Source organism: Equus asinus, chromosome 12, assembly GCF_041296235.1.
Source record: "Equus asinus isolate D_3611 breed Donkey chromosome 12, EquAss-T2T_v2, whole genome shotgun sequence".
In the NCBI taxonomy this organism is placed as follows: Eukaryota; Metazoa; Chordata; class Mammalia; order Perissodactyla; family Equidae; genus Equus; species Equus asinus.
This window is the reverse complement of record NC_091801.1, coordinates 76,075,468-76,100,044: the sequence shown is the minus strand read 5'-3', so window position 1 is coordinate 76,100,044 and position 24,577 is coordinate 76,075,468. Positions and strand designations below refer to the sequence as shown.

Here is a 24,577-nt window from a genome sequence, read left to right as displayed (position 1 = left end):
TTAAAGATGGATAGTAAAAATAATTGGAATACACACTGGGGCAGAAATTCGAGTAAGCCTGGGCACAGATGAGAGAAATCCGAGCTCTGCTGGACTCCCTTCTCCCAGGGGAACCCTCCCCGGAGACAGGATGGAGGCATATGGTGAAAGGAGGACCAGAGCCAAAAAAACACAATCATTCATCCCTGCTGAGGACTGCCACCAAGGTCAGCTGAGGCTGCGTGCCTGGGCCTTGGCATCCTCGCCACTTGCTGCCAGCTGTTCACAGCACAAGTCTGAAGCTGCTGGGAGCTAGGCCACCTGCCCTGAGTTAGGGACCTAAGAGAATGACACACCTGCTACCCTTCATTCCAACCCCCAAATCCTTGTTCAGGCCCCTTGGGTGTCTTCTGGTCCACAGCCATGGCCTCAGGTCATCAGGAAACTTTTTAGCAAGAATGAAAATGATCGCACAGACATCCTGCACTTGCTGTTTACCAAGTGCCACATGCTGTTCTGAAAGCATCCCAGGCATCACCTCGTTCTGACCTGCCGATCACCTCGGTTCACTTGTGGCTCCTATGTAACTAAGGAGTAATCACGGAAGCCCAGACTCTCAGGGAATTTGCCCAGGATCACCCAGCCTGTGCATGGCAGAGCTGGGGTCAACCCAGGCTGGAGGGTCCAGCGCCCTCACCCTTAACTCCGTGACATGAGGGCCCGGGGAGAAGTGACTAGTGAAGGTGTCACAGCTTGTCGTGGCCCAGGGCTCACAACCCTGCATTGCTGTCACCTCTCTTGGTCCTGATAGAGAGGAGGCAAGAGGCGAGCAGGACAGGGCAGAAGTGCACAGGCCGTAGGATTCAGGGGAACTCGCCGCTTCTCCCACACATGCTACAGAGACAAGAAGGGCTTCCCTGCTCGCCCTCTGGGAGGCCCTCTGTGCAGGGGAATTCAGACACACTTAGGTTCAAACCCAGCTCCCCAACTTACTAGCGGTGTGACCTTGGGCAACTCTCTTAATCTCTCCAAGTCTCAGTTTCCTCATCTATAAAATGGGGACTATGATCCCGTTTTTGCCTTCCTCCAAGGATTTCTGTGAGGGTGGCATGAAGGGATGCATGGGGAAGTGAGTTGTAAGCTGTAAAATACGATATACCCGTGCTGTTCAAGATGTGGTCCAGGGACCAGCAGCTTTGGCATCCCTGAGAGGTTATTTGAAAGGCAGAATCTTGGCCCTACCCCAACTTATTGATTCAGAATCTGCGTTTTTCCAAGCCCCCAGGTAATGGGCATGCACATTGCAGCTGGAGGAGGTCCTATGTGTAGGACGATGAGAAAGAAAGGCTTGGAGGTTTGGACTGGTTGTGAGGAGGTCTGACAACTTCTGGGGAGGGTGGAGACCAAAGGGAGAGAAGAGTGAGGCTCCACGAGTGGGAAGGCCCTAGAGGGGAGCTGCAGGGAGCCTAGCACCCATACCCCAGGTGGAGATGCTCCCCACCTCCCAGGCAGCCTCATGGGCTTGCATGGGGCACACGGTCTGGACTCTGCTGGGTTCTGCCAGCAGCCTTTGTGTCTGCTCTGCAATTTAGCTCCTCACCTGGAGAATGAGCCTCCCCTCCCCTGGGCTGCGGGCAGCCTGGCCCCTCCCTAAATGCGCCCTGCTGGAAAGCAGCTCCAAACACTGAGCAAGTCAAGCCACTGAGGCCCTGAGCCATCCAGCTTGGCCAACCTACCCTTTTTCAAATACACTGCCGGAGAGCCTCCATCCCCGCTCCTCACTTGCACCTGGCACCTGAGACTTCCAAAGCCAGTGGCCTCCGAGTTCCCCAATGCTTCTCGATCCTGAAGATGGAAAGAGGCTACGTTATCATCCTGTGATATACAACAATTCAACTCAACAAACATTCATCAAACTCTAACCAAAGGTAGGCCCTGGGGCTGCAAAGATAAAAAAGAGACACTTCCTGCTCATTAGTTTCTCCCAGTCCATTGGCGGGACACAGGCATGAAGCAGTAAATTCCAGCCCAGAGCGTTAGCTGGAAAGATAGGTGTAATTAGAGAGGAGGTTAATTACAGAAGAGGGAGTGATTAATTCTATCCAGAAAGGGGAGCAGGAAAATTTTCCCAGAAAAAGTAGATCTGGGTGGGGTACTGATATATAAGTAAGAGTTCGTCAGGTGGAAACAAGAGAAGGGTGATTTTAAGCAGGGCAAACAGCAGAAATGGGAGACCCGGATATTTCGAGAACTGGGTCCAGTGGTTCTTGGGGCCTGTCAGTCGTGACAGGGGAAGCAGGGAGAGAAGAGGGGGAGGCAGGAGGGAGCTCATGGAAGGCCTGGGAGGCGCATGGCCGGCATCCCGTGAGGACCAGGGGAAGGTTCTTAAGCTTGGAAACAAGGAGGTCAGACTTGCAAAGGTCTTGCCGTTCTCACTCATCTCTGATGTCTCTTTCTGACTAGTGCCGGCACTCTTGGCGTGCGGGCGTGGAAGGATAAATCAGTCTGTATCAATCTGTGTTTTTTCCCCTTATTTTGCCTTCTTCCTCAAAGGCCTGACTTTGAGTTTCCTGGTTGTGGGAATTTGGGGAGGGCAGGGGCTAAGGCAAAGCTATGCGAAGGCAACAGCTCTCCCTGCCTTTTAGAAAGCCTGAACTCACGGACAGATGATGGCCTGGGGAGGAGGAAGGGCCTTTGAGGGGAAAGATTCCAGCCGACCTGAGAAGGGTCTCAGACAGGAGGAACCCTCGGCCTGTCTGTGGTCAGGCCCTGGCGGGGGTGGGGCAAGTTTTTGGGGGGCTAAACCCCTAAGCTGGGGCCACTGCTTCGGCAAGAGTTCCTTCCACCTAAGCCTGGCCCAGACACAAGGGTGCCGTGGAGCCTGAAGCAGAGCTGGGACTGCAGCCTCAGCACCGGGCTGTGTGGATCAGTGGTCAACACCCCCTTGCCTGTGCCTTGGGATGAGGAGCCTTACTGATGTTTGAGATGGACCTTCCCACTGACCTGATGTGTGGATAACCACGTGACAGCAATGGTGACAACTGGTCACTGAGCATTGGCTTGGCAGCAGAAACTGTCCTGTGAGCTTTTCCTGTCCTCACAGCAATCCTGGGAGGCGGCTGCCCCTATTACCCCACATCATAGACGGGGGCCCTGAGGAACCAGGGGGCGAAACAGCCACGAGCAAGTCATGGGGATGGGACTCGAACCCAGGCAGCCCCACTCCAAAGCACTTTCTTAACGACTTCCCCGGCAAGACAGGGTCTCTCATGGGCTGAGGAGTTGGAGGTAGAATTCGCGCCTTTTTGCTTTTTTAAAAAAAATGGAGTGTTGTATTTCTTGCAGACTGAAATCCACACTTACTAAACAAGCAGCTGTCAGATATCGGAGGATCAAATGATCAATAACCCAATACGTTTGCCAGAGAAATGCCGGCTGCTTAGCAAGCACTCAGTAAACGCCAGTTATTTTTGTATTATTATTAATTCTATAAGCTAGGTCTGATCCCTTAGGAAAACAGAAGTAGATTTTCTTTAAATCGGGGATTCCTCATGACTTGGCAGTCACCTAGGGAGCCACGGTCACTGACAGCGACACACAGTGGCAGCTGTGACCTTCAGACCCCTCCATCACAAGGGACCTGAGAGAGGTCTGGACAGAGGTGTCCTGTTAGCAGAATCACTCGCCATGGACCAGCCAAGATGAGGGAGCAGCGCCCGGAAGCCCATAAAACAAATAGATGGAGCTGGTCTGCACCGCCGGACAGCAGAGGAGGGCGACGCCAAAGCCATGTGCTCAGTCCTGATGTTAATGATGGTGAATTCTCGCTGAGTGTCACCCCCTACAAGCCTAGCGCCCCCCGACTCAAGACGCCCATTCCCCCTTGATCTATCTTACATTAGGTCTGAATCATGACAGTGGAAACAATAAAGGCCACTGTCATGCTCCCCTAAATGCTTTACCCTTAAACTTACAGGAGCCAGCATTTCCTCAACAGTCTACTGCGTGTCTTGGGTTAGCTCCTTGAATCCTCACCAGAAGCCTGCCAGCTAAAGACTCCATTTTGCAGATGAGAAGCCTGAGGCTAAGGAAACTGCACGTCGTCTATCAGCCCCAAAGTGACGGAGCTGAGATCCGATCCAAGACCCTTCTCTGCCTCTCCTCTAGATCCTGCAACTACAGACCCCAGCTTGAGTCCTAAAATTCAGAAGTCCAACCTCCATGCCCCTTCCAGGATGTCGCTTATGAATACACACTCACACGCCAGCACAGGTACAGGGACAAAGGGCATGCAATGCACCAGGGTGGGTGATACTGTTAACTGCTAACAAAACTGCTAACAAATCTGTATGCCCTTAACACTGGAGAAACAAATTGTGTTCATCCATAGAATGGGTTGGTATGCTGCCATTAAAAAGAACAAGGTTCCTTTTTTCAGATGCAGAAAGTTAAATCATACATGGGGAAATCAAGGTAGAGAAGAATATGTATTATAAAATATTAGCATGTAAACAAACAAAAGATGCTTTTAAACACATAGAAATTTTCCGGAAGGATCCAGGAGAAACTGGAGAGTGAAAACGGAGATTTGCATGTGGGTAGGAGTTAGGGAGCTAGGAGACAGGAGAATTGCTTTTCACTGCATCCCCTTCTGTCCTAAATCATGGGAACCGTGAAATTGTCAATACTCTACCAGCTTTGACTTATAGAAACAGCAGTTCCATGTGGCTCTCACTAATATTTGACTTTTTCCTTTCTAAACCATAATCAAATTTACTTCTACAATGGAAGGGAATGGTGGGGTCTGGGACTCAGCAGGACAGATGGTATTTAGGGCTCTGGACAATGTCCTGTCGCATCCAGTGCCCAAGCTGCCTGATGAGGTAAGTTGGTGGGTAACAGAAGGGGAGTGTTCATCGTTGCAATTCTCTTCTGACTGATTTGTCACGACTGATACTGATTGATACTGCTCAGATCAATGCTCCTTATGTCAACTTCATCCTGAGCCCTCACTGGTCTATTGCAGTTTCAATTTCCCAAAGTCTCATCACTTTGAAGAAACGGAGACTACATGGGATCAGCTATTGACAATCCCATTCCATCACGTGATCAGCCTGGTGTCGGTTCAATCAGAGTTTATGTCTGACGTAGAGTGGACAAGAGGCAGGACCGCCACATGGTTGCCACAACTCACCTGACCAGAAGTCATGCAGGCGATGTTGTCACTTGTCCAAGCATAGAAATCACATGAGACTTCTGATCCCGCCGTGGACACCGTGAGGAAGCTACAGGCTTCATCCAACGCACAGTCTGCAAATACCATGGCCAGTCACCCACCTGTCTCTCTCAGGTGATGCTGAGGACAGATGGACACATACCCCTACTCCCTGCCCCCAAATACACACACACACACACACAAATACACCCACACAAATACTCATCTGAAACATGGGACAACAGTGACTATTCATGGACGATTATAGGATGACAAGATAAGCCCTGTAAAGATACATGCTCAATAAATGGTAGCTGTTTTTATCCCTCTCTGGCTTCACAGTTAAAACAGACACCCATATTGTCCCACCCAGACAAACATCTCTATAAGGAACTGGTGCCCTTCTTTCTGCTCCTAACATTCAGTGCAGCATTGTTCTTGGCATAAAGTAGACGTTCCAAAAACTCCGAAGTAAAATTATAGGTCAAATGTACATTTCGGAAATCAATTGATTTACAAAGCATTTTTGATAAAGTACATCTTTTCTTTATAGTTTAATGGTTTTATTTGATTTGTCTTGCAAGATCAGTAGAGCTTATTTCTATACCTTTCTCCATGTGCCCATCTCGCCACCACCCCTCACCTGCCAAGCACTGTATCAGTGGAGAGTCAGAATCAGGAACTCTGGACCGGACCTCCACAGCAACGTCGGCATTGAAGAGCACCTGAGATTCTGGAACCTTCTCAAATTTCTGCATCACTAAAAGAAAAGCAGATTATGAAATTTGACTCTGAAGGTAGTGGGCATCTGCAGAGAAGCCAAAAAAAGTTTTAGGCCAAGAAATGATTTCACATTCGCAGCCCTTGGTCACAAAAACGTCTCAAGGGGAGAAATGCCCTTCTAAGGTAGTTCCAGCATCTGCCTCACATCTAATACTGAGAGCTATTGCTTACCCTGTCTCCTTTTCCTACCTCATTGTCGGGAAGTAAGGAGAAAATGTAATATTATGTTAGTCCTTATAACTCATTTTTCCTCATTGATGTTGATTTTCTATCACATTTATATTTCCCTTTCCTTATCTTTGAGTGCTAAGTATATCTTATAATGATTTTATTGAAGACTTTTTTCTATAAAACAACTTGACTTCTTTCTGGAGAAAGAGGTAAGTTTTACAAAAAAAATACCAATAAAACGTGCATATGGGTTCATGTAAATCTGAAGATGTGCCATGTGGCTCAAGCATTTTTTTATATTACCGCCTGATTTTCTAGTTACCATCAACACCCCTGAGCTCCTGTCTGGTGGGAATAACATCGTCGCATGCTTATGAAACCAGACAAGGTAAGAAAAAGAAAGAAACTGTCTCAAGGCTATGAGACTTGAACTCACTCTTCACCAACTGAGCAAAAAGCACTGTGGGTAACTCTCCAGGAATGAGACTCATTTTACAAGCCTGAGCGCCCAAAGGTGTCAGTATGCTGCAGGGAACAATCAAAAAACAAGCCCCAAAGCACGAGTACCAGTTTTGAGCCGACGTAACTATAAGCTCAGAAGCACTCATTCTCATACACATCTACTTCTTTATCAAAGAGACGTGTGTCTAGATTGGTTTTCAACACGTCAATAACTTCAAGACCACCCAGATCAATCTTTTCTCAGCTTTCATAGTAAGTGCAGAAAAAAAAGTTTATTCCTTTTTGGGATGGGGCTGGGAGAGGGGAGTATTAATATAATAGAAGGCTTCAAAAATGTTGATATAGAAAAAAATCTAATTTTACAAAGCGGCGCTTCCACATTGATCATTGAAGTTGCCAGGTTCATGCGTTCAGCCCCTACTCAGACATCTGCTCTCACCTCTTCATCTCTTTTTTATTTTTATGCTCCTTGGCATCTTGTTTGTAGAGACTTCAGGCTCCAGTCCAGCAAACACCATGCTGTATGCAGCCCAGTGTCCCTAAGTCTTGATCGGTATAGACCAGAAGCTCACAACACTCTAGGAGACTAAAGAAAACTTGAGAGACCTCTTTCAGTTTCCAATTAAAGTCTTCCCAGTGGCCATAAATGCAGTTAAAGAATCTGTTGGTTTCAGAAAAGGGGCACCTTGGTGATAGAGATCTTCACATCGTAGCATTCTATGAAGAAGCCCATTGCCAAACAGAACAGAAACAATCTATGAACTGAGTTGCAATGCTTCCATGGAATATTGAGTTTGCTTGCAGATTTATATGTTCTGTTGGTATAATTTCCCTCATACCAAATTTCTGCTTAGCAGATATTTACAAATGTCTTGGGGGAAACATAGAAGGTCAACATCAGAGCACGTCACCCTATTTGATCATGATTCTTGCACAGTGTTTCATGGCTATACATGTACCTGTCTCCTTCCAAGACAAGGAGAATGTTTTGAGAATATCTGAACTCTCACTAGCTAAGATGATGACAGAGATCATAGTTTCCTGTTTATTGGATGGATGGATGCATGGATGGATGCATGGATGAATGAATGACTGTCAAGATCATTATAACACTAGGAAACCTGGAGGGAACATTATGAAGATGGCATGATTCTGATGGCAGGCATATCCTTCTGTTTGGGCACTTGACGTGATATCTGAAGTCTTTGACATGGGTCAACAAACAGTAGAATTAGAAAATTGGATCTAGTTAAAGGGAAGACGAACTTGAAATATTTCCACTGGTCAAGGGCAGTAAGTAAATGACTAACTGTGAGTAAACAAAGGGTTTACCACAGGCAATAGAGAGAAGAGGACTGCCAGGAGGCTGCAGCAGGAGGGCACCAAGACAGGGAGGCAGTAGGTTCAAGCCCTGATGCCACCACCTCTCACCAGCTCTGCGTCCTGGTGCCCGTTTCGATCTCTGAGAGCCCAGGTTCCTGGTTGTGAGGATTACAGCATGAAGACCTGGTACGCAGTAACAACCCAGTAAATGCCAGGTCGCTTTGCTCGCTGCAAGGACACCCTGCCTAAGTACCAGGGCTTGTAAAATCGGCCACAGGGAATCAGATGGTGGGAGCATCTCCTTCCTTGAAGACCTTTATGAAATGGTTTCGAAGAAGCCCACATAACTGGAACAATTCGTTCATTCTGTCAACAAGCACTGACTGCTACAGACTAGAACAAAAGGGAAGACACAGTTCTAGCCCCCAAGGAGACTGCTGTCTAATGAGGCTAGAGCTTGGGGAGGGGGCTGGGGCGTGGGATTTTACTTATCCCAAGGGCAATGCAGAGCCACTGAAGAGTTTTAATGGGCATTGCATAAACAGAGTCACCTTTAGAATAATTGCTCTGAAGCATTGTAGAAAAATCATCAGAGAAAAGCAAGACTGGAGCAGGAAGAGGAGTTAGGAGGCAGCGATCCATGTGGGTGACAACCAGGCCTGGACAAAGGCGGGGGAGTGGGGGTGGAGAAGGGCAAATCCCTCTCAGGTAGGTACCTGTTTGGGGGGTTATATAACTGACCTATACACCTTTTGCTTTCTCAAGAGGACAAAAGCTCAAAAATGAGACCCTCATTCCACCCCGGAGAGAAAGATTCTCTCAAAGGCGAGTAGAGAGAATGCTGAGAAGAGGCATGTGGGCACGCCAGTGGGGGCCAGCGTGTTAACATGGAAATCCTCCTGCACATCCAGAGAGGGAAACTTAAGCTCAGAGCTTTGCATAAGAACCCAAAGCCGCTGAGGAGCAACCTGGAGGCATTCACAAGGCAGCATCTCAGGGAGGCGTCACTGAAGTCGGCAAAGCTGAGCTGTTACCCATAAACGCTTCTGATGCCACTGATTAAACTCCTTTCTGCTCTGGATGAACACAGGGTGGAACAAGCCATGAAAGCTCTACAAAGAGCGTGTTACAATCCTCAAAGGGCAGCCACTCACAGGAATGCAAAGAGGGCCAGGGTTAATGCAAGCACGTGGGTGGCAACCCCAGAAAGGCCGGGAAGCACCAGGGCCCCGGGCAAGTCCTTCCCCTCTGTGGACACCCTCTCCCTCATGGGTGAAGGGCAGCAAAGGTCTGCCTACCCAATCTCCTAGAGCATCTTCCATCTCTAACTCCCCTGATCGCCGCTTCTGCCCAAGAGGAAGAATATGGGGAAAGAAAATAATACGACTTCCACTGGATTTACAGTTTATCCAGGGACAGACACACACACACAATCCTTGGGATTCATTAGCACTTTGCTAGAGAAGGGAAATGATTATTCTGAGCATCAGAAAATGGAAATTTCTCACCTGGATTTTCTCAGATGTTTTATGTCATCAAATGCACCGACTTCCCTAAAAAGCACACGGGCTATGTGTGCAAGTGTGCACACGCGTGTGTGTTATGTGTGCATGCAAGTGTGCATGTGTGGGTGCGTGTGTGTCTGGCGAGGAAGCAGATGAACCAGTAGAAACACAGGTTGGTGCAACGGAAAGAATGCATTTGTGAGTCAGACACACACCGGGTCAAGTTCTAAGTGTGTTGTATCCTGACTACGTGATGAAGATAAGTCATTTAAATATTCTTTGCCTCAGTTTCCTCAACTAAATTGTTGATAAGAATATAGATAAGAATATCCACTCCTGGGATCCTCTGTGAAGTTGACAGAGACAGCCCACATAAAATGCCTGGCCCGGGGCCTGACGCATAGTAAGCCCGTGTATGCCAGGCCTCTCCTTACACAGAATCTAAGAGACGCCGGCGGCCAGGGCTTGTCCTGACACGTCAAGGGTGCAAAGCTAAGCCACAAGCCCTTGAGCACGAAGGTGACTCTGCGGAAAAGTGGAGCCGAGTCCTGAAGCCTTAGAAGAGGACGGAATTAAAGAACCTTACAGATTGCCTTGGCCGGCTCCTTGTTTAACAGAGGAGGAAACAAGGCAACGGGTATTCACGCATTCTGAAATCCTTGTCACCTCTGTTGGGCACGGCGTTGCTGACTCACTCAACTCCCCCACAAGGGAGGCGTTAATAGCCCCATTTTACAGAAGAGGAAACTGTGGAAGGTAATTGACTTGCCCAAGACTACGCAGCCAGTAAAGGGCACCAGGGGGACTAAACTGGTTCTGATCCCACTCCCAACGCATCTAATGTTGCAGGACATCTTTCGGTTCACCTGGGACTTTCCCAGCCATTATCTCATTGAAGAGCTGTGTCTGGCACAGGAGAGCGCCCACTGAATGTCTGTTGTCTTTGTAGGATAAGGTTGACCCTCAGGAGGCTGCTGGGGTGACTGAGGATCAGAGAAGTTGAGCTATTTGCTCTGGGTCGCCCAGCAAGTAAATTATGGAACCAGGACTGGCACTCATGTCTTCCCGCCACATCCCACTGAGGGAAATGCTGACCAGCTTCTCGGAGGCAAGCTGTCCACAAGAAAGGAAACCTCAGCAGGTTAATTTTTTTTAATTCATTTCTCATGCACGCTGAAGTGTTTAGGGGTGAGGTTTCATGAGGTCTGAAATTTACTTTCCAATGATGATAAATAAAAGAGAGAAAGAGCAAAATGCTAACAATTTTTGCATCTAGGTGACAGGTATTTGTTCATCCTACTATTCTTTCAACTCCTACATAGATTAAACATTCTCAAAATAAAAAGTTGAAGATAAACACATCTCACGTCTCTCCCTTTCTAGAAAGCCCTGAGAGCACCACCCTCTCCCCAGTAACCTGGCTGATTTAATGGCCTGCACATACTCAGACACAGGGAGTCCGTGAGTGGGGCCTCGGTTTCCGACCACGGCAGCCTCCGCCCCTCGCCGTCCACACAGAAGGCCTTCCCACTGCCCCTGTCCCTCTGGCTGGCTCGGTACTGGCCGTCTTGGTCACACTGCAGGCCCGTCTCATTCTTCTGACAGTCAGTGACGCCTGGGACCAAGAGATGGACACAAGAATCAAGGATGTGCCTCAGGGATCCCCTCCCCTTACGACTTTGAGGCTCTTGGTTGTTGATCAGACGTCCAAGTCACATGTCTGAGCCAGACACTCTCTAGTTTAAAACTCATCACCTGACCAAAGGACGATGTCCAGGCTTGCTGTTGGGCCATCACTACGTCCCCTGAGGACATGACCAGAAAGCAGTCCCTCACCGAGAGCCTGACCATGCTGGCACCCTGATCTTGGACCTCCAGACTGTGAGAAATAAACATTTGTTGTTGAAGCCACTCAGCCTATGGTAATTTGTAGACAGCAGCCCAAACTGACTAAGACACGCTTTATAACCACCCTAGGAGTGAGGTATCCTCAGTCCCATCTAATAGATGAGGAAGTTGACTTCAGAGAAGGAAGGTGACTTGGCCTAGGTCACATTACCAGTAGGAGGGAGAGCGGGGATGGAAATGGGTCTCGCTGGTGCCGACGAGCCTCAGCCTCGTCCTCTGTTCCCTGCCATTTCTGCAGCTCCCCTCCATAAACAAGGATCCATGCATCGCATCGATCCCCTTCTAAGAAAGCATTTCCACTGGCAGTGTGATAGCGTTCAAGTCATCTCAAATGACAGTGACTGGAGTCAACGTGTGCAAACTGGAGGTGATGCCCACATGTCAAGGACACTCTGTGTTCCTGGGGAAGAGTTTCTTCTCCAGGAGGAATGTCAGACTCCAGCCCAGAATATACCTTCCTTCTATTTTCTTGAAATTTCTGCCTTTTTACCACTGCTCTCCTGATGAAGGAAACTGCCCTGGTCAGAGACGGTGACTTGATCTCTTTTGATTACTTTAAAATTCTAAACACTATTCAGATTTTAAGCAATAGTGGTTTGCCTCATGTTGACATATTTTCAGACTAACATGAAAAGATGCGCAACAAGGCAAGTTCTGGGTCCCTGTTAGGAAAAACCCGACAGTACCCGGGTGACTACTAAGTAACGAGGCCAAGGGAAATCACATGACATATGGGAAGGCCACAGGTACACACAGTCCTTACAAATGCACAGGGCCAGCACGGGAATATGAGCTACACGGCGGCGATGACTGTAGGTGGAAAATGTCTTCCACTTTTCAATCTGATAAGGCTGAGTTACAAAAATCGGAAGTTTCAGAATCAGACAATACCAAGATCAAAGGCCAGCTATGTCACTTACTAGCTGAGTGACGTTAGCTAAATTACTTATCTGAGACATAACCTTCTGATCTGTAAAGCTGTGCCAATAATATTTACCCAGAAGGGGAGCTGGGAAGATAGAATTAGACTACACAGGTAAAATGTGTGAGCTAGACCAGGACAGGGTATTGACATTCACAAATGGGCCCCTTTGACTATTATGCTGTGTATTCAATGGTTCTCAATGGGGGACAATTTTACCCCCCATCCAAGAGACACTTGGCAATGTCTGGAGACGTGTTTAGTTATCACAGCCTGGCGGTGGGGGCATGCTCCTGGCTTCTGATAGGTAAGGGCCAGGGATGCTGCTAAATAAACATCCTGCCATGCATGGGACAGCCCCCCAAAAGGAAGAATTATCTATCCCCAAATTTCCATAGTGCTGAGGTTGAGACACCCGGCTGTGTCTTTGTCACATTGCAGAGTTTCTCTTTCAAAGCAGGACCCTGGAGAACTTACAGTGAGTCTGGCTGAAGGCTCCCGCAGAAAGAGTTGTTCTTCCCAGAGGACAGGGGTCACAGGCCAAGCCACCTGCCCGTTCTTGGTAGAATCCAACGGGACAGGGAATACATCGCTCATCCTGAAAATAGCTTCCTTCAGGACACTGAACTAGAAAAGGTAAACAGAGGGGTGGTGTTAAAGACAAGACCCTTTTACAGTTACAACCTTACGACACACAGGGCATGTGAAATCCTGAAATTAGTTCAAGAGTTCATCCTGTGAACAAACACCCATTGAGAATCCGCTGTGCGTCAGGCTCTAAGAACCAAGGATAAGCTGTGAGGAAAGTAGACAAGGTTCCTGCTCTCCAGGAGCTGGCACGCTAGCAGGATGACAGGGTGTCAGACAAGAATTTCAGATGTGGAGAAGATGAAGCAGATGAGGAGGGCAAGTTGATGAGGAAGGCCCTTCGGAGAGGTGATGCTTGAGACTTGAACGATGAGGAGTACCCCAGGAAAAGACCTAGGAGGAGAGAATTCCAGGCAGAGGGCACAGCAAGTGCAAAATCCTGAGGTAGGAGTGAGTTTGAATTATTCAAGGAATGGAAAGAAAAAAGCCAAACACAGCTAGCTACGAAGCTACAGCTGAGCAGACAAAAGAGAGACTGGCATGAGGTGAGGTTGGAGAACAACGTGAAAGAGGAGGGTCCATCCACAGGTCACCATAAGGACACCTCCCACAGTTAGGGACGTGGCAGAGCACAGTGCAGGGGTGAAAACTTTGAGGTCAGACAGATTGGGTAAAGTCAGTCTCCTCACTATACCTAAATGACTTTGGACTTCTCTGAGGCTCCATTTTCTCCTCTGTAAAACAGGGATTAATGATACTATCTCACTGGAGTGTAGTGATGCTGTACAGAAAGCACATATCATAACGCGACTCATACGTGCTCAACAAATGGTCATTATTTTTACACTTGAGGGAATCCTTCCTTGTAGCCAACCTCAACACCCACTCTGTCCAAACAGGGTGCCCCCTCTCTGCGGGCAATTTCAACAATTCAGCACCATCTCACTTGACTCATGCGGCCTCTCCCTGTTGGTTGGGCATTAATGGCGTTGCTGAGACCTGGGACCAGGGTGAGGTGAGAGAGACGCCCAGAGCACAGGATTTATAGGCCCTCACTGTCAGGCTGTTGGGTTTCTGATTTACTCAGAAATACCAAGTGTGACCCCGAGAGTGAGGACAGCCTTCTGTCTTGCAATAACATCCTGGTTGCCTCCCTCGCCTCATTCTTTGCCCCCGCGCTTACCCTGCACATGTGCAGATTGCCAGTGCTCTGCCCTTCTGATTCTAACACTCCATCCCTCCTGATTGGCTTCCTCTAACATGACATGGGCTGAGAAACCAGAAACTCAAACTGGGGAGACGCATATCTCCTAAGAGTTCTAAGTCCGGGTCCGAGAGCTCTGCCCTGAGGAAAGCATGTGAACTGGGCCGTGCTGGTTCTGATGGCTCAGAGAAGGGGTGGGAGGAAGAGGGTCCTTGTGCTTTCTTTCTTGGGTCAGGGTTGTGTTCCTGAGAGTTTGCCAAGTAACTTCCAGAAGCAGTGAGCTGTGACCCGGTGAAGATGGCACCTGAAAGCTTGCCCACTCTTGGGAGCACTTTCCATGTGCCTGGTGCTCTGCTGGGCACATCATGCACATTACACAGCATGCCCAGGAGTTAGTGTTGTATCCCCATCTGACAGATGAGAAGGCTGAGCCTCCAGGCATCCATGCATGACCCCTTAGCATGCTTTTCTGCAAAGGGCAGTGGCAAGTAAAATTACAGGAAATGCCAAGCACAGTGCCAGGAGTTTCAATGTGCTATCTCACACCCCTATGAGAAAATAGTCGTCCCCATTCTAAACTGGAGAAAACTGACGTTCAAGATCAAGGCTGACCAGGCGGCATGGTGACAGAGGTGGGATTTGAGCTCCATTCTCTCCTAACCAAAGCCTTTTCTCCATCCACCAACTCAAGCGCCTTCCTTTGACAAAGACATAAGCACAAACGTGTGGGACGTGCCAGAGTGGAGCCAGTCTTGATTTAACAACTGCTATCTCTAGACTGCATAGATACATGGCATCTGTGAGTAAATCAGAAACTCAAAACACATCTTGGAAACTGAAAGACGTGTTTTCCGGTCTGCCTCGAGCAATTAATATCCTCCCACAGCGAGAGGAGTTTCATTACTTCTATGAGTCAGGTTGTTGATCATCTCTAGTATTTTAACCCCAGTACAGTGACTATTTTTTCAAGCGGTCTCCAGATTCATTGCTAAAGGAAAACAAAACCTTTCAGCCAGCTCGAGGGGCCCTTCCTCCACACCCCGGGCCCAGGCGACAGGGCACAAAGAGGAGAGCTGGGAACGAACTTTTGCAATAAGCTCGCTAAGTTCCGGCCTCTAGACCATGCTCAAGGAAGGTGTGCTCTGTTTCTCTCCGTCTTTGACATCAAGAGTCTTTTCCACGCAAAGCAACGCTTGTGTAAGCCAGAATGAAGTGGCGGCTCAATCTTTATCATCCTTCCCCCACAAGTGGGTCTCAAAGACGCTTAAGTCCACTGCAACAACTGGGTGCTTATCCTTCAATTATCTCTCCAAGAATATCACTGGAAAACCCCTTTGGCTCAGTTTCTTCCTTCTTAAAATGAGACAACTGGGCCTATTTGAGGTTGGGAGTTTCACAAAGCTGCAGGGTTATGCTTTCCTCGAGCCAAACGGTTCCCATGGTGCCCAATAATGGCGGCCATGTTTCCACTGAAGAAAAATATCTGTGAGGAGGCATAACATAAGGAGTCCTTTCCTTCCTTAGCCTGCTTCAGTCGGCCCCACACCTGGCCCTGTCACTCTCCAACTTAAAATTCTCCCATGGTGCCCGACCCGGCCAAGCCCCCTCCCATGCCTGAGGCAGGAACGAGGCCTCTCCCACTCTGCTCCCTGCCTATCTCTCTCTCCCCATCTCCTGCCACATTCACCACAGGGACCTTTCTCCAGCCATATAAACCCTGTGTACTGGCCCCATAAAGCTATACCACTTCATGACTCTCCATTTCTGGAATGTCCCTCATTACTTTAGCATCCTCAACATAGGTGCTCCCACACATACACACACACACAGGCACACGCGTATCACTTCTTGTCTGCTCTTGTCTGAGCAGCAATTCTGACTCACTTTTCAAGACTCCCTGCCAGCCTCTGCCACCCCAGCAAGCCTCCCCTGACGGCCCTGCCTGGGATGGAACAGCCTTTTTCACATGACATTTTAACTGTCTTTTCCCTTAACTTTCCTCAACAAGGCTGTGAGCTCCTTGAAAGTGGAGCTGGGACTTTTGCTTCCCTGAGTCTGTAACATGGTGTTTGACACATAATTATATTTTGAAAGCTTGGATGGATGCACAGATGGAAAGAAGGAAGGAAGGAACAAGGAGAAAACAAGACATAACATATTACTTTGGAAAAAATCCATAGAGAATAGCTTATGAACTGGTAGCGAATGAATGAAAGTTAATGTTGTCCAGAATAGAAAATGGAAAATCCTGGCAATTTCTCTGGGATTCTTCTTAATGGAGAATTAAGGGGAAGTCTGCCTGGTATGAAGGCTGCCAGCAGATAATTCTGAGGGGAAGCCATATGGCTGGGCTTGAGACAAGAGGGTGAAGGTAACCAAGCCCATCAGAGCTGTAAACAAAGCCGCCACCCACTACAGGGTCCGTTCCCTGGATAAAGGTGGCCATGTCTACGGAGTCATCAGAGGTGGATATTCCCACTGGTCTCCCAGAGTCACTGCTCTCCAAGGGCATCATCCTGGTTAGCCCCCTGAGATGCCACACAGAAACCCTGCTTCATCTCCACGGGACAATGCTCCGCTTGTAGCCTCACAGCTGTTTTCTAGATGGGCTTCAGAAAGAAATGAGCCAATAAGGATACCAGAAGCCAAGGGCATGGTTCCACTAAGAACCCCCTGTTGAGGGGAGAAACGTGTGATGCAGAGGACAAAACAAAGAATTTGAAATCAGTAGAGCTGAGAGTAAATCTCATCATGGCCAACTGGCAAAACCATTTGTTGAGTTCACTCTGTGCTGTGGGATGTGCCTCGTATCGATTATATTATGCTAGCCAAGCCACAACCTCCATGAAACAAATGTTATTATCCCTGTTTCTCAGATCATGCCTGGTGAGGATAGGCAACGTCCGGAGAACCCACATTTAGAAGGTGTTGCAGCCAGGACTTGAACCCAGGTCCTCCTGACTTCAGAGAGCAGTTTCCTGACACTCTCCACTCTGCCCCTGGCTGCCTCAGCCCTTCCCTGAGTTAGTAATACCTGTCTCTCTGGATCAGAGAACTGCTACAAGGCCCAGCACATATCAGAAACTCAGTAATCAATAGATGTGATCACTGAAACCGGAGAAATCCAGGGCTTTCAGTGCTGCTTTTGTGAATTCCATTCTAGAACTTTCTAACCATTTGGAGGAAGGGAGGAAGGCTGAATGGTGTGATTGATCATCTTTGAGAGTCAGTTAAAGGCTGCATCAGTTGACAAACAGAACGTAGGTTTACCTAGATCTGGGATTGGCAAACTACAGCCTGAGGGCCAAATTCAACTCACGCTGCGCTTGGGAAATAAAGTTTGATTGGTACACAGACACATTTTTCTCTCTACGATGGATGAGTTGAGTCATTAAGACAAAAACCGTATGGGCTGCAAATATTTGCTCTAAAAGACTGAAATACTTGCCGTCCAGCCCTTTACAGAAAAAGGTTGCCAACTCCTGTTCTGGAGCCAGTGTGCCCCGGGCAAATCCTTTCATTCAGCCCCTTCCCTGGGCCCCGCCCTGTGGCTCCCACGCTCTCTCTGAAGCCCTGTCACCCTGAGGCCAGGCTCTGATTCCCTGTGCCCCCACTGGTTGACATCCTTCGGGCAAGACTGTCTACCTCCTAGCTCAGATTTCCCCTCCCACCTCCCAGTTGAGCTAGGCTCCCTGTCCTGGTAGACAGGAAATGATAATCTAATAATCAGTGGAGTTCTCGAGAAGGAATTTGAGGATCGGATTCTCAATCCAGACTCTTTATTTTACGTGCAGGCTTTGAGGCCCTGAGAGGGACCAGGACTTGCTGGAAGGCTCACAGTCAACACAGGTTCTCCGACCTGGCCCCTGACCGGTACCTTGCTCCATCTCCTGCCACTCCACCTCTTGGCTCCAGGCTCCAGAGTGTGCACTCAAGGTCATGAGCCTCCAAATGGGCCTCCCAGACCCCCTTATCAGCAATACCCAGGGTGACTACAAAAACAGGTTCCTGGCTTCCACTCCCCCCAATACTCACACACATGTGTGTGTATACACACACGTGGGCATGCACACACACCCCTACTAATTCAGAGCCTTTGGCAGTGGAGGCCGGGGCTCTTCACAGTAAGTCTGAGAACACAGGCAGGTGTTCCACACACCTCCATCGCTGTAACCCTCTTTCACCCACCCGGGCAGGTGGCACCATCCGCTCCTGCTCCCGCTGCTTGTCCTCTGTGTTTGGGCAGCTCTGGTGAGGTGGAAAGACCATGAACTCTGGTCCCAGAGGACCTGTGGTTACTCATCCACAGATCATTGGTTTCATGAACTGAGTCCCTCCTTTGAGTCAGCCCTGCTCTGGCCACCACACATGCGTGATCTCATTTCATCTGAGCCTCAATCTCTTCATCTGTCAAATGGGGAAATCACCTGCCACTGGGGCTATTGTGAGGGTTAAATATTTGTGAAGGTACCTTGGAAACAGCAAAATCCTCTATAAATATTAGTGGGAACTGGTTATATTTCTGGTTTCTGTGTTAAGATTTAGCTACATCTTAAATCCAGGGTGGAGTTTAGAAGTTGGCATGGATTTCACAAAAGGAAAGGCCATGTAGCCTCTGTGTTGCGACCAATATAAATAATGGAAAAGTAAATAATTGAAAAACATCTTCTCTCTCTTCAGCTCGACCAAAGTGCCTCTCTGTCCCTTGCCACATGGGAGGAAGGGTCTCATCAATGAGACCCTGGAAGTTTGGATAGTAGACAGAACAATGGCCCTCAAAGATGCCCAGGTCCTGATCTTGGAACTTGTGAATATGTTAGGCTATACCGCAAAGGGAAAGGAAGGTTGCGGATGGAATTAAGGTCCTCATCAACAGATCTTAAGCTAGGGAGGACGTCCTGGATTACCCAGCTATGTGTAATCACAAGGGTCCTTAGAAATGAAGAGTCCAAGGGAGCTGTGACTACAGAAGAAGGGTCAGAGAGCACAACATTGCTGGCTTCGAAGATGAAGGTAGGAAGCCACAAGCCAAGAAATGTGGGCAACCTCTAGAAGCTGGAAAAGTCAAGGAAATAGATTCTCACCTAGGGTCTCAGGTAAGGAGGCAGCCCTGCTCACACCTTTAGCCCAGGGAGACCCGTGTCAGAACTCAAAGCTACAGAACTGTAAGATAATAAACGTGTGTTGTTTGAAGCCATTAAATTTGTTGTGAGTTGTTATGGTAACAGCAGGAGACTCATACAGCTTCCATTCAAGGAATTTGCAGCTGCGTCCTGGTGAAAACAATTTCCAAAGCCACTTAGGTGTAAGGACAAGAACAACGCCAGGAAACCCCCACCACTTCCGCTGAGTCGTAAAGTCCTGGGCTGGCCAATGGCCGCTTAGAGACCATGGGAAGTCACGTATTCCCATAACCAGACTAAGACATCACGGAGCACACAGGGTAGGGATCAGCCTTCCCCACCAAGACAGGGCAGCCCAGGCCCCAGGGTCCAAGCTGGTCAAGAGCTAAGAAGGAAAACTTCAAACGTCAGGGTTCTTCCTTCAGTCACGCCATCTGTGCCTCTAGTTTCAGTTATTACGTGATGGTTGGTGACTATATGCCCACGCATAATGGATGATTGAAAAACTCTTGTTGAATAAATAGATGAATGATTCGTATGTGCAGAGTAACCTCCCTCCAGAGCTCTGCTGGCCTATCCCGCAGCCTCGCACGGCTCAGTAACAGCTATCCAGGGAGAGGGCATGGACCTACCGCACCCCAGCGGGTCCTGACCGGCGCTGCTTGTGGCCGAGACTTGGTGGAATCCTTCCAAGCACCCAAACCACGTCCTGGGAGAGGTGCCAAAGCTGGCCCCTTGGATGAAGCGTATGGAGGTGTCTACTGGAAACGTCTTGGAATCCAAATGAAGCCGGAACGCTCCACTTTGGATCAGATCTGCAAAGCGTCTGATGAGATTCTTGCCCACTAAGGCCTCCTCTGTAAGACACAGAATGAAGAAGGAGAGTCACCCCATCGTTCAAAGGCAAGGGAGGATCAAGCGGCAGAAGCGCCTAGAATGTTCATGCCGAAAGGAGACGTAAGCATTACCCGGTGTCTCATCTTACAGAAGGGGAAACTGAGGACAGAGAAGGGGATTGACTGGCCCAAGCTCACATAGGAGCCAGAAGCACAAGTAGGATTGTAACCCAGGCCTCTGGCTCCTGTCATTTCTGCGGCATCAGTATGATCCCATTGGTATAGGAGATCATGTTTTCAGTCACAATCTAAGGTGCACTATCTAAACACTCAACTGTCTCAACCTTTGGCAAGGTTTCCCCATTTGCAAAATGGGGCTGTCAATGCCTCTCTTGTGGTTGGTGAGGATTATAAGGGAGAAGCTGTGATGGGGCCTCCGAGAGGTGCCTTCTGCCTCAGTGTTTAGCTGAATGTCGAGGAGGCCTCCAGCTGTCAAACTGTATGTATTTCCTGGGCAGAAACCAGATGGGCACCACACCTGGAGCTAGGATGGATCCCAGCATGCAGCGAACATTCCTACTACAACAGGTAAAGCCAGCCTGAGGCCTGAAAACACAGTCATCGCCGCTGATGCCAGGAATAAACAGGTCATCCTTTTGCAGCTTCAACCACACCCAAATTATCCAGGCTCTTTCTGGAGAAACATGAAAAGGGACCCCCTAATTCGTAACATGGAGTTTATTCTTGCCATGAGAACTGTGAGACGGCAGAGATGCAGCGGGCCCGTGCCCTCTGGGTTATACTCTGCCTACGTTTTCCAGAAGTTCGCCCTCAGAGAGCAGAGGTCAAGCTCCAGCCAGTCCTGACCCCAGGCATTTGGTCGCTGGGTGGCAGATGAGAAAGCGGAGTTGCTCCCCATCCTCTGGTCAGAAATATATGGATTATATCCTACCCTGGCGCATAGGAGCTATCATCAACTCTGCTCTGCTCCTCCTTCTTGTATCTTTCTACTCTCTCGGTTCATCCACACCATAACTGCCCTGTTTTAAGTAGCGTAATAACGGGTATACATAGTGTAAGTGGTCTATGACGTTTTGTAATCGGAAGTGGGCTGGACATAAATGACAAGCTCATCGAGATGCCATCCCCTCCTCCCCCACTCTCCCCTCCTTCACAACTGTTGTGTCTCCCCTCTCTGTGCCCAGAAAATCAAGCGAAGAATTGAAAAATGTTCACAAAGGCACCATCAGGTGCCGTTGTTTAACTCTAGTAAGCTATTGATCAGAACTCTATTGATTTCTAATAATTAGCTCCTCCCGTGGGCCAGGTACGTAATTCTCTCACCAGATCCTCATGGGAAGGCATTATGGGCCTCACCAGGTCCATTTGACAGAGGGGGAAACTGAGACTCGGAGAGGCTGCACAGCTTCTTCAAGGCAGCCGTGCAGGAAAACATACCAACGTCCCGCAAATCAGGAAGAGAGGCCGGTGGGACATCCTCCAACCGCAATTTCCACGTGACATTCACTCCTACACGCTCCTGGGTCAGACACTCCACCCGCACCATGGAGTCGTTGCAGACAGGAATGGAAACTGGGGTCCCATAAGTCTTCACCTTACACGGAGACAGAAACCTTCAGGGCAAGGACACAGAGCAGGGAGGCAACCGGATGGCGCCCAGCCCAGGTGCCAGAACTTGGCTTGTGGTGTTTCCTTGAACCCTCCTTCACCCCTAAGTGGGAGGGCAAGGCCTTACTAAGCCCCTTTCCCCACCTGTGGGAAACGAGGCTCCAGGTTCAGGGAGCATAAGAGGAGGAGGAGCCAAGCTCTGTGCATTGAAAGCCCAGACGCTCCTAGCTCATGGCACCATGTTTCATTAGTGAAACGACTCCAGTTGACTCTGCAGATGTCCTCACAACACGTCCATCCAGCAGGACACGACCCTCCTTCTTAGAGGAAGCACCCGCCGGCTCTCCCATCGTGGCGACACAGCCTGGTTTCTCCTTCCAACCTGAGTGTGGCCACTGTCAGTGGTCACTGAACATCTGACTCCAAGGCTCCTGTGAGTCAGGGTGGGCGGGTGGATGGTGATGCGGCCTGGTTGGCCCGAGGACAGTGCTGGGCACGGGTCTGGGGGTGAACACAAGCTTCACCTTGCCCTCTTTACATCATGGCCTTTCAAAAGGGAACGTCCCAAGAGAGTCTGCACTGAGCCCCAGGGACGTTAGTGTATCTAAACGTGGGTGTCTAGAGGTGAAGGAGGGCTCTGGGCCCCTGAGGGGAGGGTTCTTCGAGGGAAAGTAAAGGCACCTGTCACCGATCTGCCATCCAGAGTCAATCTGGCCCTGGCCCTCAGCCTTTGGCAGAAGACCTCACCCGCCTTCTTTAGGACCCTCGGAAGCAGGCCCTGGGCTGCACATGCAGCCTGTGATTCAGGACGTCATTCAACATGACAGTCCTGCCACAGACTGGCACCAAGCACTGAAGATGTGCCACCTTCCATGCTGCGCCCAGGATGAAGGTGAGCAAGTGGCTGTGGGTGCTCATGCGTGACACAGAGGAGAACCTGCTGCGCGGGCACCCAGCCTCCTTAGAAGGCAATATGGCACAAGTTTTGAACATTCTCCAGTAGTCTGGCCCCACGTGAAATGCTTTGAACACAGCAGCTGGTTTAGTCTCCAAAACAAATGCGTAGAGTCGGAACTATCATTACCCCACATTACGCATGGGGAATTAGCCTCAGAGAGGCTGAGGAATCGCCAAGGATCACACAGCCAATAAACAGCGGAGCAAGGATTCAAACCCCTGCCAATCCCAGAACCTAAGATCTTAGCCTCTAGGCAGAGAGTAAGAGCAAGGGCTTTGGAGGCACGTGTTATTTCACTGAATCCGACCCTCCAGGGTAGCTGCTACTGGTCCCATTTCACAGATGACCGATGAGAGGCTCAGCAAGGCTGGAAAGGCCCAGGGAATGCCGGTAGGAAGTGGTGGAGCCAAGACTGACGCCAGATGCATCTGACTTGAAGGCTGTGTATCATTTCCAACTTCTAAAGAATAAGACCCACTCCTGGCCTTAGAGGTTCTCTGTCTCATGATCACACCTGACACCTCTTCCTGGAAGCCCCCACCACCGGGCCCCTGCCCAGGCTACCCTCTGACCCGTTCATCTTCAGCACGATCCTCAGCTCTCAGCTCTGGGGACTCTGGAAGGTTACACCCCTCACATTGTGAGGTTTAATTTCCTCTTCCCAGTAAATGGCAGCACCATGCCTTCACCCAGCCCTCAAGCCAAAACCTTAGTCATCCCTGATGTTCTCTTTCCGTACGCCACATTATTGACTACTGCATCCTGTGGGTTCTCCCGTCCCAATATGTCACAAGCCCTTCTGCTTCTCACTCTCTGCACCACCAAAGCCCAGAGCCACCCTCGCCCCGGCTCCCCATTCCGACCCTTGCCCCCAGAAGTCCATTCTCCATACAGCAGCAGATTAAACTTTAAAACCCACATCACATCATGTCAGTCTCTCAACCTCAGTGCCTGGGGGCTTTCCATCACGTGCCCACTAAAACCCACTGTCCTGGGCAAAACCAACAAGCCCTGCGGGATGGGCACATCCCTCCCACAGCTCCCTCATGGCTGCCCCAGCCACACCGGCCTCCTTGATTTCATGGATCACGCCCAGCAGGTTCCCACCGAAGGAGCCCCGACCTTCACATCTCTTCTAGATATTCACAAGGCCCTCAGCCTCACCTCACTCAGGCCCCCTCAAACGCCACCTCCTGGAAGGGCTGTCACTTGGCCATGCCATCTAAAATCACTCCCATTGGCCGCGATCCCTCGCCAACACTCCACCTGGCTTTTTCTCTCTTCTGGGCACTTACCATTGCCTGGCACATATGTGTTTCCTGCCATCGCCCCTAGACTGGGAGTCCCTGAGGGCAGAGCGGTGATCTCCTTCGCCGTTGGGTCCTGACAAAGACGCGCTCCTTGGCCAACCTCTGCCAGGTGCCTCTGAGCCCTCTTCTCTACTAGGCCTCAACTGTGGTCTACAAAGACTTGAAGAGGCATCAACACAGTTTCTAACAGCTCAGGGCCACATCCCTAGGGTGACCTCAGTGCCCTTCAACTCAAGGCTGCCAAGAGAACTGACTCTGTCTTCTGCCAACACCTGGAGACCTGGCCTCCAGGGGACACCGGGACCCTAACCTCTCTAAGTGCCAGTCAGCAAACGCAGATGGGTTTCACAAGGTGCCCTAACAATCAGAGATGAGGAATGTAGAATCGTAGCAGGGCGCCAGAACACGACCAGTGCTCAGTAATCAGTAGATAATGCTGACATTGTTGTCAAGTGCATTTCTTTGTATAAAAGGGGGCGATACATGTTCCCATTTGTTTTAGAATCAATACTCTGTATTTGGTTTTGTGAAACTGTGTGCACAGCAAAATTCTCAGCATGAGGTGTTAAAAATGAGTTGCTTGATGAGTTAGCAAACTTTGAGTGGAATAAGGACTTAATTAATTGAGTGACTTTTTAAGACTCCTTCTGCGAATATTTGT

The 24,577-nt window shown here is 49.3% G+C and overlaps 1 protein-coding gene across 1 annotated transcript in view; it reads right to left on the bottom strand.

Annotated features, from left to right (window-relative positions):
• The window catches only part of TG (thyroglobulin), a 242,927-nt gene that overhangs the window by 181,459 nt on the left and 36,891 nt on the right, over positions 1-24,577 (bottom strand). Inside the window, exons 17-23 of the mRNA XM_070481642.1 lie at positions 21,478-21,634; positions 19,816-20,040; positions 12,746-12,895; positions 10,883-11,053; positions 5,838-5,954; positions 5,174-5,289; positions 1,716-1,824 (exon numbers count right to left, since the gene is read on the bottom strand). Coding sequence (XP_070337743.1) covers positions 1,716-1,824; positions 5,174-5,289; positions 5,838-5,954; positions 10,883-11,053; positions 12,746-12,895; positions 19,816-20,040; positions 21,478-21,634 — 1,045 coding nt within the window. The remainder of the gene's footprint in view (positions 1-1,715; positions 1,825-5,173; positions 5,290-5,837; positions 5,955-10,882; positions 11,054-12,745; positions 12,896-19,815; positions 20,041-21,477; positions 21,635-24,577) is intronic.